The 16,986-nt window shown below is 38.4% G+C and overlaps 1 protein-coding gene across 9 annotated transcripts in view; it reads left to right on the top strand.

Moving 5' to 3' along the window:
* The first annotated feature begins 9,830 nt into the window (after window positions 1-9,830).
* LOC136829446 (bestrophin-4-like) overlaps window positions 9,831-16,986 on the top strand; it is a 103,416-nt gene continuing 96,260 nt past the window's right edge. For 4 of the 9 annotated variants that reach the window (XM_067088087.1, XM_067088092.1, XM_067088086.1 and 1 more), the window contains exon 1: window positions 10,241-11,262. In XM_067088087.1, coding sequence (XP_066944188.1) covers window positions 11,084-11,262 — 179 coding nt within the window. In that variant the 5' untranslated portion in view covers window positions 10,241-11,083. Of the gene's footprint in view, window positions 11,263-16,986 lie in introns of all 9 variants that reach the window. The other 5 variants (XM_067088090.1, XM_067088085.1, XM_067088083.1 and 2 more) reach the window with 3 other exon arrangements.

Raw genomic sequence — 16,986 nt, 5'->3', positions numbered from 1 at the left:
GTCAGCTCCTTCCTTCAACAAAAGAAAAAGTATTCATATATATATATATATATATATATATATATATATATATATATATATATATATATATATATATATATATATATATATATATACAGTATATATAAAAAAATCCACGTCAGAAGGGTGTGAACTTGAAAATGTAGAATAAACTACGAAAGTTCCTGTTCAAAGTCCTGGTTTTCACTCACCTTCTTGAGTGGATTTTTTTATATTCTCAAGCACATGTTCCTTCATGCTGCATTGATACAGTGTATATATATATATATATATATATATATATATATATATATATATATATATATATATATATATATATATATATATATATATTATATATTTATATATATATATACAGTAACATATATATATATATATATTTACTTCAATATATATATATATTTATATATATATATTTACTTTAACTTTACCTTACCCCAACTTTAACCCCTCTACGAGATACTACGAGATACTAGAAAAGCATCTTATTATAACTGTTGCCAATGAACCTGCAGGATTCATGATCATGGCCTGGCAACCTACCATTCAGAAATGGGCGCACTGTTGACCCATGGAGTGCCAGGGCATGATAGTAAAGCTCCCAGATACTTTGACTGTGATTATATATATATATATATATATATATATATATATATATATATATATATATATATATATATATATATATATTGCCCACGGTTTCTGAATGGTTGGTTGCCAGGCCATGATCATGAATCCATGACTCATTAGTATTAATTGTAATGAGTTGATTTTCTAGTTTCTGGTAGAGAGGTGAAAGTTAGGACGATGTAAAGTTAAAGGAGATGGACATCAAGGATGAAGAGACCAAAGCTGTCCAACTGTAAGCGATCTTGCCCCACCTTCGGCATGTACAGTAGTGAATCAAGTAGACAAATGAAGATATGTCCTTTTCTAAACATGGAAGATCCTCCATATGCTTCCTACATAGCTGAATTATTAATATTTTTGTCTTGTACAGCGGTATTCTGAGACAGATTGACAACCATGATTGCTGTTAAATGAAGATGAAAAACGGATTATATCCACGCCTCTGTCAGAATTGACCGCGCTTGATAACTCTACAGTTTGACAAACACGAACAGATCTATGAAAGATGAAGTCAACAGAAAACGGAAAAAGAAAAGCTGTCCATCCAACTTACCAGAGGAGAAGTTACTGGCGATGGCTCATCAGGACACTCAGAGCACGACCTCGAGGCTCCAATTTCCTTAGCCATTATATTTGAAGCGACAAAAGGCATTTTGGAATGCCTAGCATGAATGAAGGGCGCAATGGGAACATTGGCTTGCGCATGGAGAGAAAGAACACCGCTGTCACCCTTCCGGTAAGAAAAACTCCCTGTCAGAAGAAGAAGAAGAAGAAAGTACAGTAAGTATATCTTAGTTTAACCAGACCACTGAGCTGATTAACAGCTCTCCTAGGGCTGGCCCGAAGGATTAGATTTATTTTACGTGGCTAAGAACCAACTGGTTACCTAGCAACGGGACCCACAGCTTATTGTGGAATCCGAACCACATTATGACGAGAAATGAATTTCTATCACCAGAAATAAATTCCTCTAATTCTTCAATGGCCGGTCGGAGAGTCGAACCCTGGGCCAACAGCGTGCTAGCCGAGAGCTCTACCCACCCCTCCAATGAAGAAGAAGAAGAAGCATGCAGATTAGTTTTGGTCTTCTGAACGTTAATATAAAGAATAAATATTCCAGTATTCTTCCATATATGTTCCGTTCAGCGCTTACAAAGTATTTACATATGCTGGATCCCCGTTGTTTCACTGACACGTTGCTTTTGAGGACTCCCAAAATATGTCCAACTCCTCCTTACCCAAACGGAATATCAGAATAATTAGAAAGGATCAAGTGTAAGCTCAACCGTTTGCTAAGACCGAGAGTATTACAAGAATAAATTTCATAAAAGATGTTTTTGAAAAGAACTCACATTTTTACGACTACATCGATTTAAAAAAAAGTATTTTTCTCTTATAGGCCTATGCAGCGTTAGCGGAGTAAAGATTTAGTCGTGAAATGTTTCAAAGTACCTTGTCTTATTAGCTTTCCTTTAATAGTAAACAGTTAAAATTGCAGTACTGTTTAACATAAAATCATTGCCTTTCGCCAGTAAAGCTGCAAAGATTCTTTTACAGTACTTTACCTGTATTTATTGTCACAGCATCTTGATATATGTTATAGTCTTCATCGAAAGCCAGTCCATATCTGAACCTCAATGTTACGTTATTAACTGCCGAATGCCAAAGATTCTTCACAGTTTTGAAATGCCCCTTTTCTTGGAGTTCCTGCAGTGTTTCCGATATGGAAGTGACCAGTCCTGCAAAAGCTAAAAAAAGAAAAAAATGATTGTGAGAGATTCCTACTTGTGTATCTTTTAGATGAGACTATCACACACACACACACACACACACACACACACACACAGAGAGCGATTCTAACCTGTTTATGATATATAAGCTAACAACATGATGCTCTTATCAAGTTTATCTGGAACGATAAAATGTCAGATAAGTAATAGAGAGAGAGAGAGAGAGAGAGAGAGAGAGAGAGAGAGAGAGAGATTGATTCTAACCAATTTTTAATAGCTAATAACGTGATGTTCGTATCAAGTTTTATCTAGAACGATAAAATATCAAACAGCGACTAATAATGGTGATCACATTCTATCTCTTAAAATGATCATTTGTAAAAATTGTTTCCCTTCAAGTTTTAACGAGTCGTAATGACAAAAAATACGATATTACAGCTGTGATGATGATAAGAACGATTCATATTGTCAAAAAATACATTATGGTAGCTATGGTAATGAAGAGATACACCAAAAACACTTACCATATGCTGTAAAATCCCGAGTGTTGGCGTTCATCTTGAAATCCCGGTAGTACTGTTTGTCCTCCACCTCCAGCCTCTTCAAAGTGTAGAGGAGCCTCTGAAGGTTTTCGGCGTCCTTTGTAGAGTAAGGTTTAATTCCGCTTCCGGGAACTGCCCTGTACGAGTCTAGTTCATTCTGAGGACATGAGAGTAGGAAGATGGATTGTCACATAGGTGAAAGGCCACGTTCTTTGCTACCTTTTCAATTTTTTTTTTTTTTGAGTCAGTGACTTCCTTTCTTCTTTTGTTCAGAAAGTGTTTTATGGAATGACTAATATTCACTTTAGTGGGACGTAAGAAATTCATATTTACAAGATTACGTTGCTTTGACGTCCCAGATCGCCAGATTATGTTGCTTGTTCTACCTTACTATTATGCAAAAGATTCTGTAGATTATTCAGTTGTCATTAAATTTTCAGTCTTGGAAAAGCTTCCAAGAATTCAAGAGAGAGAGAGAGAGAGAGAGAGAGAGAGAGAGAGAGAGAGAATGGGGATTTCAAGAGCATTACCGAAAAGGTGTAGCAGATGTCGAAAGGAATCTTATTTGCTTAAAATCCTGGATCAGAAGAAAAAAATCTGTTTCCCTGACAGGTGGCTCAAGGGATGAGGTCACTGAATATCCTCGTCTCGGGAAGGTATTTCAACAGGACGACCATTGAATTGTTAAATCTCCTTAAGTAAGGAATTCTTCTTTAGTCTAAGAGCAAAGGCAGATGGTATGCGCAACCTCTTTTCTACCCCAAGTCCGATGAAGGAAGCCAGAAGGGAAAGAAGGATGATGATTCATAGCCCCAAGGAAGGTTATGAGTCATGGAAAGCAGAGGCAGAAAGAGAATTGCAAAGCCTCCTTCTCTCACCGTTACTTCTTCGATCTGCTGCTGAAGACGGCGCGTGTTCTTGAACACTGGCGGCGGATAGGGAAGAATTATGGATGCCTCCTGCTTTATGGCTTCGAGTGCTATCTTCCAGGACGCTATGGCGGGATCGCCAGTGACGATGTATTCATCGCTGTTAAAAAGGAGGAGAACCGTCTCTCAGAGTACTTGCAAAAATAGGGACATGTTTTGATTGTCTTAGATTTTAACCGATTTCATTCCTTTAATGCTTTGTTAGCGAGCTGCTTTGGGATGACCAAGAAAGGCAGTGAATGTCTGCTGATATTAAAAAAGGCAACATGGCTAAAATAACTGTTACGACATTCATTTAGTAATCTGGGATTAGACGTTGAAAAGTTGATATGGTAGGAGCCGCCCGTAACAGTAACCTGTTTTATTGCAAGTTTGAACAAAAATATTAGCCTTAACAAAAATATGCCATGGCAAAATTTATTGGTACTAAGGCACATTTATCGCCCCCACAACCCAGCCATCTCTCTCTCTCTCTCTCTCTCTCTCTCTCTCTCTCTCTCTCTCTCTCTCTCTCTCTTAGTACAATCAGTGCAGCCACTGCTCTTCCGGAATTATTAAAAACATTTGAGTACTTGACATAAAGCTTTACTAATCTCTCTTCGAGTTCATGCCTGCTTTACCAGAAGTTGCATCTGTTCCTTTACCTTTTAGTTTTCTGTAAAAGATAACAATTGCGCCGGCTTTGTCTGTCCGTCCGCACTTTTTTCTGTTCGCACTTTTTTTGTCCGCACTTTTTTTGTAAGCCCTCAGATCTTAAGAACTACTGAGGCTAGATGGCTGCAAATTGATATGTTGATCATCCACCCTCCAGTCATCAAACATACCAAATTGCAGCCCTCTAGCCTCAGTAGTTTTTTTTTTTATTTTATTTAAGGTTAAAGTTAGCCATAATCGTGCTTCTGGCAATGATATAGGATAGGCCACCACAGGTCTGTGGTAAAAGTTTCATGGGCTGCGGCTCATACAGCATTATACGGAGACCACCGAAAGATAGATCTATTTTCGGTGGCCTTGATTATACGCTGTAGCGGCTGTACAGAAAACTCGATTGCGCCGAAGAAGCTTCGGCTCATTTTTTACTTGTTTTAAGTTGTGTTCTGTTCTCTGAACAACCTTTACCTTCCTTTTAAAGAGAGAACAGATATCACCGAAATTACTCCTTCTTTCTCTGGGCGTAGATTTACTGGTGATCTGACACTTTTGATTCCTTTGCCTTCGTTATCTAGTTGTTCTCGATTTCATGTCTTCGGTTTCAGATCGCTCCCCTTTTACCTGTTCTGGTTTTGAAGACCTCTCTTAACTAGAAGAATATACGTTTTAGTCACGCTCACTAGTAAGAGACATTAGTTCTCTCTCTCTGTATTTCTCTCTGTGTTTATCGGTTTCATTCGATGCATCATTTTAGCAGTAATGCGATCCGACCTTCCTCACCGGCCCTCTTCCCTCCATCATTACATTTAAATTATTTTGTCAATTACCTTTGAAAGACCCCACATTGGAATTTACTGAGACGTACTGTTTTGACAGAGATTATTTTTCAGTGGTAAAGACCAAAGTTTAAGTGACGCCATTATCTGCTGAAAGAAAAGTCGATCAGCTCTTTACTTGCCCGTATCGCAAGGAGTTTCTACATGAAACAAGTAAAAAATGTGCCGAAGTTTCTTCGGCGCAATCGAGTTTTATGTACAGCCTCTACAGCGTATAATCAAGGCCACCGAAAACAGATCTCTCTTTCGGTTGTCTCCGTATAATGCTGTATGAGCAGCGGCCCATGAAACTTTAACTACGGCCCGTTGGTGGCCTATCCTATATCGTTGCCAGAAGCACGATTGTGGCTAACTTTAACCTCACATAGAATAAAAACTACTAGGACTAGAAGGCTGCAATTTGGTATGTTTGATGATTGGAGGATGGATGATCAATTTGCAGCCCTCTAGCCTCAGTAGTTTTTAAGATCTGAGGGCGGACAGAAAAAAAAATCGGACAGAAAAAGTGAGGACAGAATAAAGTGCGGACGGACAGACAAAGCCGGCACAATAGTTTTCTTTTACAGAAAACTAAAATCTATACGGCAACCATTTAACTGTGGTCTCGTCTGTCAACTTTTCCCTGATTCCAGTCATTTTCCCTCCCTCCAAGCAACTTATCGTGTCATATTTTTAAATGCCATTTTTCCCCTTTACCTTTTTTTCATATATTTCTTTTCTGTATGAGCTAAATAAGAATATATAGATTTAATTTTCGAGGAGGGAGTGATAAAACTCACACGAACTGACCTCATGATACTGTTACCTATTTCAACTCTCTCTCTCTCTCTCTCTCTCTCTCTCTCTCTCTCTCTCTCTCTCTCTCTCTCTCTCTCTCTCTCTCTCTCTCTCTGAAGAAGTGTGAACATTTTATATTACTTTTTACAAACTTTTTATAAACTTTAGTTAACTTATGATGTTTGACAATTTGATGAGCTTGTAACGTACTATAACAAAATCTTTTGAAATACACCACAGATGATTATTTCAGCTTAAAACTGAGACAATCTCTTGGAAGGACTGACTCTTTTTCCCCTTACCTGTTGATGACAACCACCATATCATCCGGTCGGTAAGGTTCCTGTTGAATCACTTGCAAGATTTCTGAAAGTTCTTGACTTTCATCTTCCACGGATATCATCTGTAACAGATAGAGCGCGGCGTCAATTTTAAATGTTTCTGCTTCGGCCAAGTAGCACGTATTTGTAGGCCTACAATTTCAAGATTCCTTACTTATCAACAAAAATGTTTCTGCTTCGGCCAAGTAGCATGTATTTGTAGGCCTACGATTTTAAGATTCCTAACTTATCGATAAAAATGTTGCTGCTTCGGCCAGGTAGCATTTATTTGTAGGCCTACGATTTCAAGATTCCTTACTTATCAATAAAAATGTTTCCGCTTCGGCCCAGCAGCATGTATTTGTAGGCCTACGATTTAAAGATTCCTTACTTATCAATAAAAATGTTTCTGTTTCGGCCAAGTAGCATGTATTTGTAGGCCTACGATTTCAAGATTCCTTATTTATCAATAAAAAAACACAATAACAGCAATGAGTTGATAGATTTTACTGCAGGTTCCGTATTTCATTCAAAATATTTCACCAATATTTAAAAAAAAGAGACAAGTGACGAAGAATCAGAAAAAAAACAGAGGTTACTCTTGGTCATCTGTATGAATCAATAATTTCATCACGTTTATAAATGCCAAATGCCACGTCAATACACAGGATACTTCCTGAAGGATTGTGTCTTTTAATGATTTATGTGGGATGGATACAATGACTTTCATTTTTTTCAAGGAAAATACCTGTAAAATGCACGTCTTTACATCTGCATTAGCTGTTGTGTGCATTTGTAGAAGGTATTTGAAAAATCTCTGTCTGTATGTTTGACAGTGTTAAGACAACCCCACCCGCCCGTCTCTCTCTCTCTCTCTCTCTCTCTCTCTCTCTCTCTCTCTCTCTCTCTCTCTCTCTCTCTCTCATCAAAAACTCTTCATGTTAGTATTTTTATATAATACATATTCTCTCTTGTCAAAAGCTCTTTTGTATACTATGCATGCCCTCTCTCTCTCTCTCTCTCTCTCTCTCTCTCTCTCTCTCTCTCTCTCTCTCTCTCTCTCTCTCTCTGAGCATTCTAACTAATAAGCGTAAATTATGATGGAGTCATTTTCCATACCTGGGTGGGTATGTTGACACCTCGGGCTGTCCGAAAAAGTCGACGGTGGCCATCTCGTACCTCACTCCCAGCGACTATGAGCAACCGAATTCCTGAAAGTAAGAAGAAGCATCAATATTTGGTACTTTGTCCTTTGCATGAAATATTTTACACGTCATTTGTGTCCACGATCATTACCGAAGCAACATAACAACGAAGCGTTTTTATCTTGCGAGGAAAACAAATGTTTATTGCTCTCGTTCACTACGTTCACGTTAGATGGTTTTCCGGGAACAATATTGTAAAGGGATATGAATGTGATTTATTACACGTCATTAGTATTTTTTTATCATTACCAAAGCCACATCACAACGAAGGCGTTTTATCTAACGAGGAAAACGGATGTTTATTGGGCTCGTTCACTACTATCTTATAAGTTCGTTTTTGGAAACAATATTTTAAAGGGAGTTATTTTTTGGAAACAGTATTTTAAAGGGATGGGAATGTAATTTACTACACGTCATACGTGCCTTTGATCATTACCAAAGCCACATCACAAAGTACTTTTTAATCTAACGAGGAAAACAAATGTTTATTGGGCTCGTTCACTACGCCCACATTTGATAATTTTCTGGAAGCAGTATTTTAAGGGAATAGTTTTTAAAATTTTCGAGAAACAATATTTTAAAAGAATAGTTTTTAAATTATTGTTTCAGTAAGAACTCACTCCAATCGGGAGGTTGTTGGTTGGTTTCTGCGTTTCCCGAAGCAGAAATGGACACGCACGAACACCAGAATAAAAAGAGGCACCGCCACATTGCTGCCTCGTCGACAGAGAAGCCTCAGAGTAATCTGCGCGAAGCTCTGCTGGACTATTCCCTTCGGGAGACGTACGAGGAAAATGACGAGTAAAAAAGATTTTATTTCGAGGTTTTCCGTTGTCCTATTTTACGGGTTTATCCTCGTTGCAAGCACTTTGAACTCTTCGATTTAGTGTGATTTCCTGGCCTTCAAAAACGGATAGAAAATATTTCCCAGAAAGAACTTTGTGTTTTCTTCAGAATGATATATATATATATATATATATATATATATATATATATATATATATATATATATATATAATATATATAATATATATATATAATATAATATATATATATATATAATATATATATGTATATATATACAGTATATATATGCATATATAATATATATATATATACATATACATATGTATGTTTGTATGTATTTATATTCAAGCATAAATATTTAAATGCGGAAGTCGAGAATACAGGTAAGTCAGTGAAATTTCCTGTTTTTACAGCTGCTTTAAGCGGGTAAGCAGAGAAGATTGGTCACAATGTTACTACTACTACTACTACTACTACTACTACTACTACTACTACTGCTTTCAGTACCATCAGCCTTGATGATGACAGTCATGACAGCGACGCAGCGACAGAAAGAGGCGAATAATGAAAACCTCAGCCAGCTTTCAAGGCACCAGAATCTCAGCCAGCGTTCAAAGCGCCAGACATCGTTTCCTCTCAAAGCACCTTCTAATTAGCCTCTGATTTCATAACCACTGAGCGTGACAGGTGCTATTTCATAGCGGGCGTCAGAAGCGGATCCGCGAGATGACGCAACCAGAAGCAACCCGTCAGCCTCTTCCTTCTTTTACGTCATACCTGTCAAACGGGGCACAAACGCTTTAGTGAATCCTTTCTGAAAGGTCTTATTTTTCCATGACGTCATTAGTTGCAGTGGTGTTGGAAGATCTGACTCTTGAAACATTTTTTTATGACCTGACATCATCTTATTCATTTGAAGTCTACAGAGGTGCGACAAGCAACGGGGTTTAGCTTAAGTAGCATTAAGAAAGTCTCCTCTCCAGATGGGCTCGTCTTCAGAGGTCTAGGGTAACATCGTCTCTTCTCCTCCTCCTCCTCCTCCTCCTCCCTCCGTTCCCCAGCCTCGTGCCTTCCTCTCCCTCCCCCTCCTCCTATAATAATCCCCAACAGGTAGAGGGAGGCTCTTTATTTCTACTGCTGTTGTTGATTCTGCTGCGACAGAGACTCGGACACTTAAGTTTCTTTATTTTTGTGGAACGTGTCTTGGCTAAAATTAGCTCATTAGGTCGGGTATTGTTAGCCTTGGTAGTCGCAGCTAAACATGGCCCAGAGCCCAGTCCCTGCCTCGACACCAGCATTGCTGCTGCCCCCACGCTAAAATTATACCTGCTGGGGAACTGTTGCTGCTGCTGCTGCTGCTGACGGTCTTGCTCTTGCTGCTCAGTGGGTGAACGAAAGGGGCTTCGTGCCGCCCCGTCTACTGCAGAGGAAGAGGCAGCGTGTGTCAGTGCACGGGATCCCACCACTACGACGCTGGGGGTACCAGGGTTAGGACCCCCTCCCCCAACCCTTGCCCCCTAACGCCAGAGGAAGACCCCCCCCCTCCTGGTCAGGGGTCAACACATACATACACACATTCACACTCACATGGACATACAAACAAACTCGTGACATCACGCGAAACATCTCGAAAAGCCTCCCGAAGGTCTCGCCCGCGAGGTCCACATGCCATCATCTGTAACGTCTTACTATTATTATTATTATTATTATTATTCGGGTGAGCTCTTTCGTCAACAAGACCTGACATCAGTTCTCTTGCTCGCTGACATTGATGACATCCTCGCTTGGCTCGGGGTTCGAGTCCTGGCCAGATGACAGAGGGCGAGAGGAGCAGAGGTGTGTGGCTTCGGCCTACCGTAGTGCTAGGTCATATAGTCGCCCTTCGCTCCACCCCTTAGCACGCCTACACATCTCTCGTCCCGCCCCCCTTCAGAAACCTCCTCCCCCTTTTTCTCTGCAACGCCCAAGAAAATCGGGGGATTTGGCCACTCTCCGTTAACCAGACTTTCAACAGTCAACTTCACGTTACCCTGTGTTTAACAAAGGCGACCTCCCATGCGTGACTCCGTGTAGGTATCGAAGGTAACCCCTACTTTTTTTTTTTTAAGACTAGTGCCCTGATCAGTGTGGGAGAAACGAAGGACCACAATTACGTATCCGCGTGAAAAGGAAAAAGAGGAAAAGATACGTTTTGTGATGGTTGTGATTCACTGTTCGTGATCGTACGTCGAATGGAACCTTGTGCATCTCAGAACTTGAGACCCACTATTCCATAGATAGTGTTCTAGGGAAAGAATAGGCGTTGTTCTCAGGAACATGCCGTCGTGTGGTGCCTCTAGGTTTGTTTTGTGCGGGCATTTCTGTGGGGCGTCGAGGCGTCGTGGTCTGCACGGGCGGGTCACTACGGCCTGCGATTGAAAGGCGCTCACAGACACTTCAGCCTAGGGATCCTCCACTTTCCGTCCGAGCAGCCTCCTGTAGGAAAGAAACATCTGCAGAATTCGCGCTCACACGCCTTTCAAACCTCGATCTTGTTCGTTCTGAGTCTCCCCGCTTTCCGCAGAGGCACCGAACGGGAGAGAGTGTTTGTGAGCTAACTGGAGGCACCTTGCGCTAAAGACCAAGAAAAAGAGCCATGACTGTTTCTTATCAGTATGATGTTGCGTCCTCCACGTCGGGCGGTTTCACCCGCCTGCTGTTCAAGTGGAGAGGGTCCTTGTACAAACTCATCTACAGGGAGTTCTTCATCTTCTGCTTCTGCTACGCCTGCATGAGCATCATCTACAGATACATCTTCACAAATGACCAAAAAAGGTGGAGTATAGCTTTTACCTGCACCACGTTTTCTTTATTCCAGAGTTGTATGCTGTATACGCTACGCCTTCTTACTGTAGTTATTTATAAGCCACTTTATATAGTAAGTATCCACATTACTTCATTTTACCCAGATAAATTTTCCAGTCACTTGAAAGTTAAGCAACTGAAAAAATTTAGATTTTTTGGAAATTAAGATCTTTTGGAGTAGTAAATAAAATGGTGACAAATAAAAGAGAAAAAATGAAATAAGCTGAATAAAAATGTTTATTCGATTAACTAATAGCTTATGTCCTGTAGACCCAAGAAATATCGATTCTTTTATGGGCATATGCTTTCATGTTTGCATTCCTATGTTTAGGAAAGTAAATAAAACCTATAAATAAACAAACTTCGAACGTAGTATGATAGACATAATAAACACGCATGTTCACATACCAGTGCGAAGAAAGCAAAAATATCAAGAAGTAAGATGGAATAGTTAACCCATCAGAGAGAGAGAGAGAGAGAGAGAGAGAGAGAGAGAGAGAGAGAGAGAGAGAGAGAGAGAGAATAATTATGCAGAGAATGATTAAACTGTAGGAGAGAGAGAGAGAGAGAGAGAGAGAGAGAGAGAGAGAGAGAGAGAGAGAGAGAGGAGGATTGTGAAGTTTTAGGATGGAGAACGAGTTAGGAGTAATGAATAATCAAACTGAAGAGAGAGAGAGAGAGAGAGAGAGAGAGAGAGAGAGAGAGAGAGAGAGAGAGAGAGAGAGGAGGATTGTTAAGTTTTAGGATGGAGTAAGGAATAATCAAACTAGGAGAGAGAGAGAATAATCAAACTGAGAGAGAGAGAGAGAGAGAGAGAGCATCAACAATTTTCAGATGTTAGGAATAAGAGGAAAGCGCCAATAACAGGTACTTATGTAAATACATAAGAGAGATTCATCATAAGGTAAATATGGGAACAATCGCGCGGTCAGAGAAAAATATACTTTAAGGTTGTTTTATTAGGTAATAGTTGCCTTGCTTTTTCAATTTTATGTTATGGAATTAAATATAAACGAATATTCTTCTATTAAATTGTGTTAATGTTGTTCTAATCACACTGATTGCTTCAAAATTAAAGTCAGCCTTCACTGGATATACTTCTGAGTGATGATGAATTAAGATTGCTGCTGTATTTTGACTTATGCCCAGACACCAAACAAACATCCGTTGAGGATAGCACAAAAACAATTGTTTATAATAACATTCAACTTATAAAAGAATAAAAGCAACATTATATATGTCTATCAAAACAAAATTAGACGCTTTCTTCCACTTCTGGGAGGCTTTCAAGTTCTTTTCTTGAAAACATTCATGTCCTTTTCTTGAAAACTGATTATTTCAGAGACGACAGGAAGCCAGACTTGACGCTCTGTTTTCAAGTCATCTATGCAGTAGTCATGTGTAATTGAAGAGTAAAGAATCATCGTCCGCTTTAGCAATATTATTCTTCTGTATCATGAGCACCCTCCTTCCAACTCCTTTTCCAGCCAAGCTCTGGAATTCTCTTTCTGCTATTGAGTTTTCCAAGACTGGGAAAAATTTTCCCTTTGATTTATCCTTTGAACTGTTGAAGTTCAAATCAGGCGTTCAGCATTAGAAGGGCCTCTTGCCCCAACTTTCGAAAATGGCGTTTTTCGCTTGATCAGCTTTAAAATAATCTCCATATTTTTCCAAAAAAAGGGAGTGGGGTTGAACTATAATTTTTTTATGCATACTATTCTATTCCTGATGGCAAATACTTCGTCTCATACAAAATTCAACTTTATATCCAGGAAAATAAAGAAATTAGAACAGGTTGCATTTCCAAAACTTTGATGGCTTATAACTCAAACTTTTTTTTGTTGCGAGAGGCCCCTCTAATGCTGAACGCCTCAAATATAAACCCTAAAATTTATATAGTTATCAAAATTTGTTTGAAAAACCGGCTTAAAAGTTTTTCCACTGATGATTTCTTGTGTTTGGCCCATAAGATCGTCGACTTACGACAGTTCTTCAGTGTTAAAATAAGCATTATTTCATAATTTATCTTTTTTCTTTGAGTCTTCGAAACGCATTTGTGGGCCCTTTGATAAAACCGGACCGTAACCTAGGAGAAGATGGTCGATAATGGAAATAACTGCATTCTTTTTCTTAGGCCATAGATTCGTACTTTTTAGTGAAATGTCTGCTAGTGACGATGACTTTCCGTCCTTCTCTCTTTCTGTCTCAGTTCATTATTATTATTATTATTATTATTATTATTATTATTATTATTATTATTATTATTATTATTGTTGTTGTTGTTGTTGTTGTTGTGTTTTTTGCATACCACAAAACTTCATATCTATTATAAAACAGAATGTTGAGAATGTCCAAAATTGCTGACCCGTAATCACTCCAGTCTTCGAAATTTTCTCCGGAATTAAAAAATAATGAATTGACTTCCATTTTTAGCGCGTACTTATTCAAGAACTAAGTACGTGCCATTTTAAAAATCTATTTTAGTAAGCAACATGTGGCATTTGTCAGTTGTCAGTCTCGTCTGTTCCCAGCTGATAAATCTCACGAAATTCCTTTTATTTTTCTTAGGTGATGTCTGTGGTCCGTCCATCCGAACTCATTCACATCAAAAAGTAAATCTGTGTCATTCAACGTGTCTTTGGATTTATTCATTTTTACCTTTTCATGACAGAATAAATTGGTATTTGAGTAAATACAACAGGTTATGCTGCTGTCTCTAGAGATCAAGTAATTCAGTGATAAAGCTTCAGTAATTGTCATTCGGACTTAGGTTAACCCAGGTCATTCAGTATGGCCTTAGACTCATTCATTTCTGTCCGATAACGATAGCATTCATTCAGGACAAGAATGAGAATACTATATTATCATATTCAGAGTACTTCAGTAATAGAGTTTCAATCATATTGTTTCTAATTCGGGCTGCAAAAATGCATTTATAACCGATAGTAATCTAATTGCCTGTTTACGCATGCGCGGATGAAATGTGAGAGAGGGCTTTGCAGACGCGTGACCTTCATTTTCACTCTTTTTTTTTTCAATTTTTTTATACTTGGCATGAAGCTTGTTTACCGCTGAAGGATAATACCTGTTTGTTTTTCCAGATTACTTCTATTTTTGGTAGCCCATAATTTTCTTGGTAGGCTTTCTTGTTTGCTGATTTCTGTCAACGCTCCCGCTGTAAACTTTTCAAGCCGTTTTTCCATTTCTTTCACTTTTTTTTTTAATCTTAGGCTTACGGAAAGGCTGATAACAACTACCCATTGCGCATACGTCAGCTTTTTTCTAAATAGGGTAGGAGGAATTCCTAGTTAGTATTCAGTGTGCACACACCCACATACACACACATATATATATATATACATATATATATATAAAATAAATATATTTTCATATTATATATATATATATATATATATATGTATATATATATATATATATATATATATATATATATATATATATATATATATATATATATATATATATATATATATATATACATACATATATATATATATATATACATACATATATATATATATATATATATATATATATATATATATATATATATATATATATATTCAGATTGATTGATTGAATCTAACCTATCACTCACAACTCATTTCTATTTAGTGTTGTTTTTCAAGTCCCTTAAGCAGTTAAGGCTTAACGCCATTTTATGCAGTAAATTTTATACAGAAGCTGGAAATTGTTCATATTGTTAACATCCTTGTTTTGGGGCGAAGAGTAATTAAGTCTTTCTTTCTGACATCAATAAAACTGTAGAATCTGCTGAAGCCTCTCCATCTTTGACAAGCCTCTCTAGTTTTCTGTTACGTGACTAGACTCCTCTTTACATGTATGTCCCTTTCAATTTGCAATAGTATATTTAAAGCATTATCGTCCGTTGGAGAAGAAAAAGCTGTTGGGTTTCCAGTTCAACTGTGATTCTTTCCTTTTACTATACCCTCTGTTTCTAAACTTCTGTTATGCATCGTTATTGACTTGGAAGGCTTCCTCAAACGAAGCTAGTTCTTCATTGGAGTAGTGGGTAGGGCTCTCGGCTAGCACGCTGTTGGCTCAGCGTTCGACTCTCCGGCCGGCCTATGAAGAATTAGAGGAATTTATTTCTGGTGATAGAAATTCATTTCTCGTCATAATGTGGTTCGGATTCCACAATAAGCTGTAGGTCCCGTTACTAGGTAACCAGTTGGTTCTTAGCCACGTAAAATAAATCTAATCCTTCGGGCCAGCCCTAGGAGAGCTGTTAATCAGCTCAGTGGTCTGGTTAAACTAAGATATACTTAACTTTTTCAAACGAAGCTAGATGTGGATAACGCTTACTGCTGCCACTGAGCTAGTTAACGCCACACTTTATCCCATGAGTATACCTTAGCTTAACCAGACCACTGAGCTGACGAACAGCTCTCCTAGGGCTGGCCCGAAGGATTAGACTTATTTTACGTGGCTAAGAACCAATTTGTTACCTAGCAACGGGACCTACAGCTTATTGTGGAATCCAAACAACATTATAGCGAGAAATTAATTTCTATCACCAGAAATAAATTCCTCTAATTCTTCATTGGCCGGCCGGAGACTCGAACTCGGGCCTAGCAGAGTGCTAGCCGAGAACTCTACCGACCTGACCAACGAGGAACTACTATCCCACGAACTTACTAATCTTCTTAGTGGAGGTGAGGCTCTGTCCTAACTACCAAAGCATTTAATTCCCATGTCTGTGTAGAGTTAGATCTTAGATTTAACGTATGATATGGGATGAAAATTCGGAATAAATGGATCTAGATACAAAGAAGAAAGATGGAAGTAGTAGCGAAGAGAGTCTCTTTGTCTGTAAACTTTTTTTTTTTAGTTATGATGAGCAGACGAAGTGATAACGGAAGTTTGGAGGGTGAGGCCAGTTCCGAACTCTGGAAGCTGATACTTCATCGGAAGTTATCGCGCTAGCACTGCATTGCCACTGAACATTTTCCTGTCTGCCGTTCCAGTCTCATCATAGAATCATGTCCTGATCTCTGAATTTTCCTGACCTCTAGAATTCTCTCTAGACCTCTAGAATTCTCTCTAGATCCTAGAATTCTCATCTCTAGAATCTCTCTAGATCTCTGAATTCTCTCTAGACCTCTAGAATTCTCTCTAGACCTCTAGAATTCTCTCTAGATCTCTAGAATTCTCTCTAGACCTCTAGAATTCTCTCTAGATCTCTAGAATTCTCTCTAGATCTCTAGAATTCTCTCTAGACCTCTAGAATTCTCTCTAGATCTCTAGAATTCTCTCTAGACCTCTAGAGATCTCTAAATTCTCTCTAGACCTCTAGAATTCTCTCTAGACCTCTAGAGACCTCTAGAATTCTCTCTGATCTCTAAAATCTCTAGACCTCTGAATTCTCTCTAGATCTCTAGAGACCTGAATTCTCTCTAGATCTCTAGAATTCTCTCTAGACCTCTAGAATTCTCTCTAGACCTCTAGAATTCTCTCTAGGTCTCTAGAATTCAGTGTCATTCGTTGGAGAGTGTGTATTTCGTAAACACTTTTTGTATCAATAAACTTAAAACGGTTTCTCTTATACATATTTTTTTTTATTACTGAGTCTTGTCTTTTGCAATTCAAATCCAAACAAGATTTATTTGTTTTAATACATACATATTATCAATCTGGAGATGATGACTCATT

The sequence above is a fragment of the Macrobrachium rosenbergii genome, chromosome 44 (genome assembly GCF_040412425.1).
Source record: "Macrobrachium rosenbergii isolate ZJJX-2024 chromosome 44, ASM4041242v1, whole genome shotgun sequence".
Lineage (NCBI taxonomy): Eukaryota > Metazoa > Arthropoda > Malacostraca > Decapoda > Palaemonidae > Macrobrachium > Macrobrachium rosenbergii.
The sequence above is the reverse complement of the archived record's forward strand: the minus strand, read 5'-3'. Positions and strand labels throughout refer to the sequence as shown.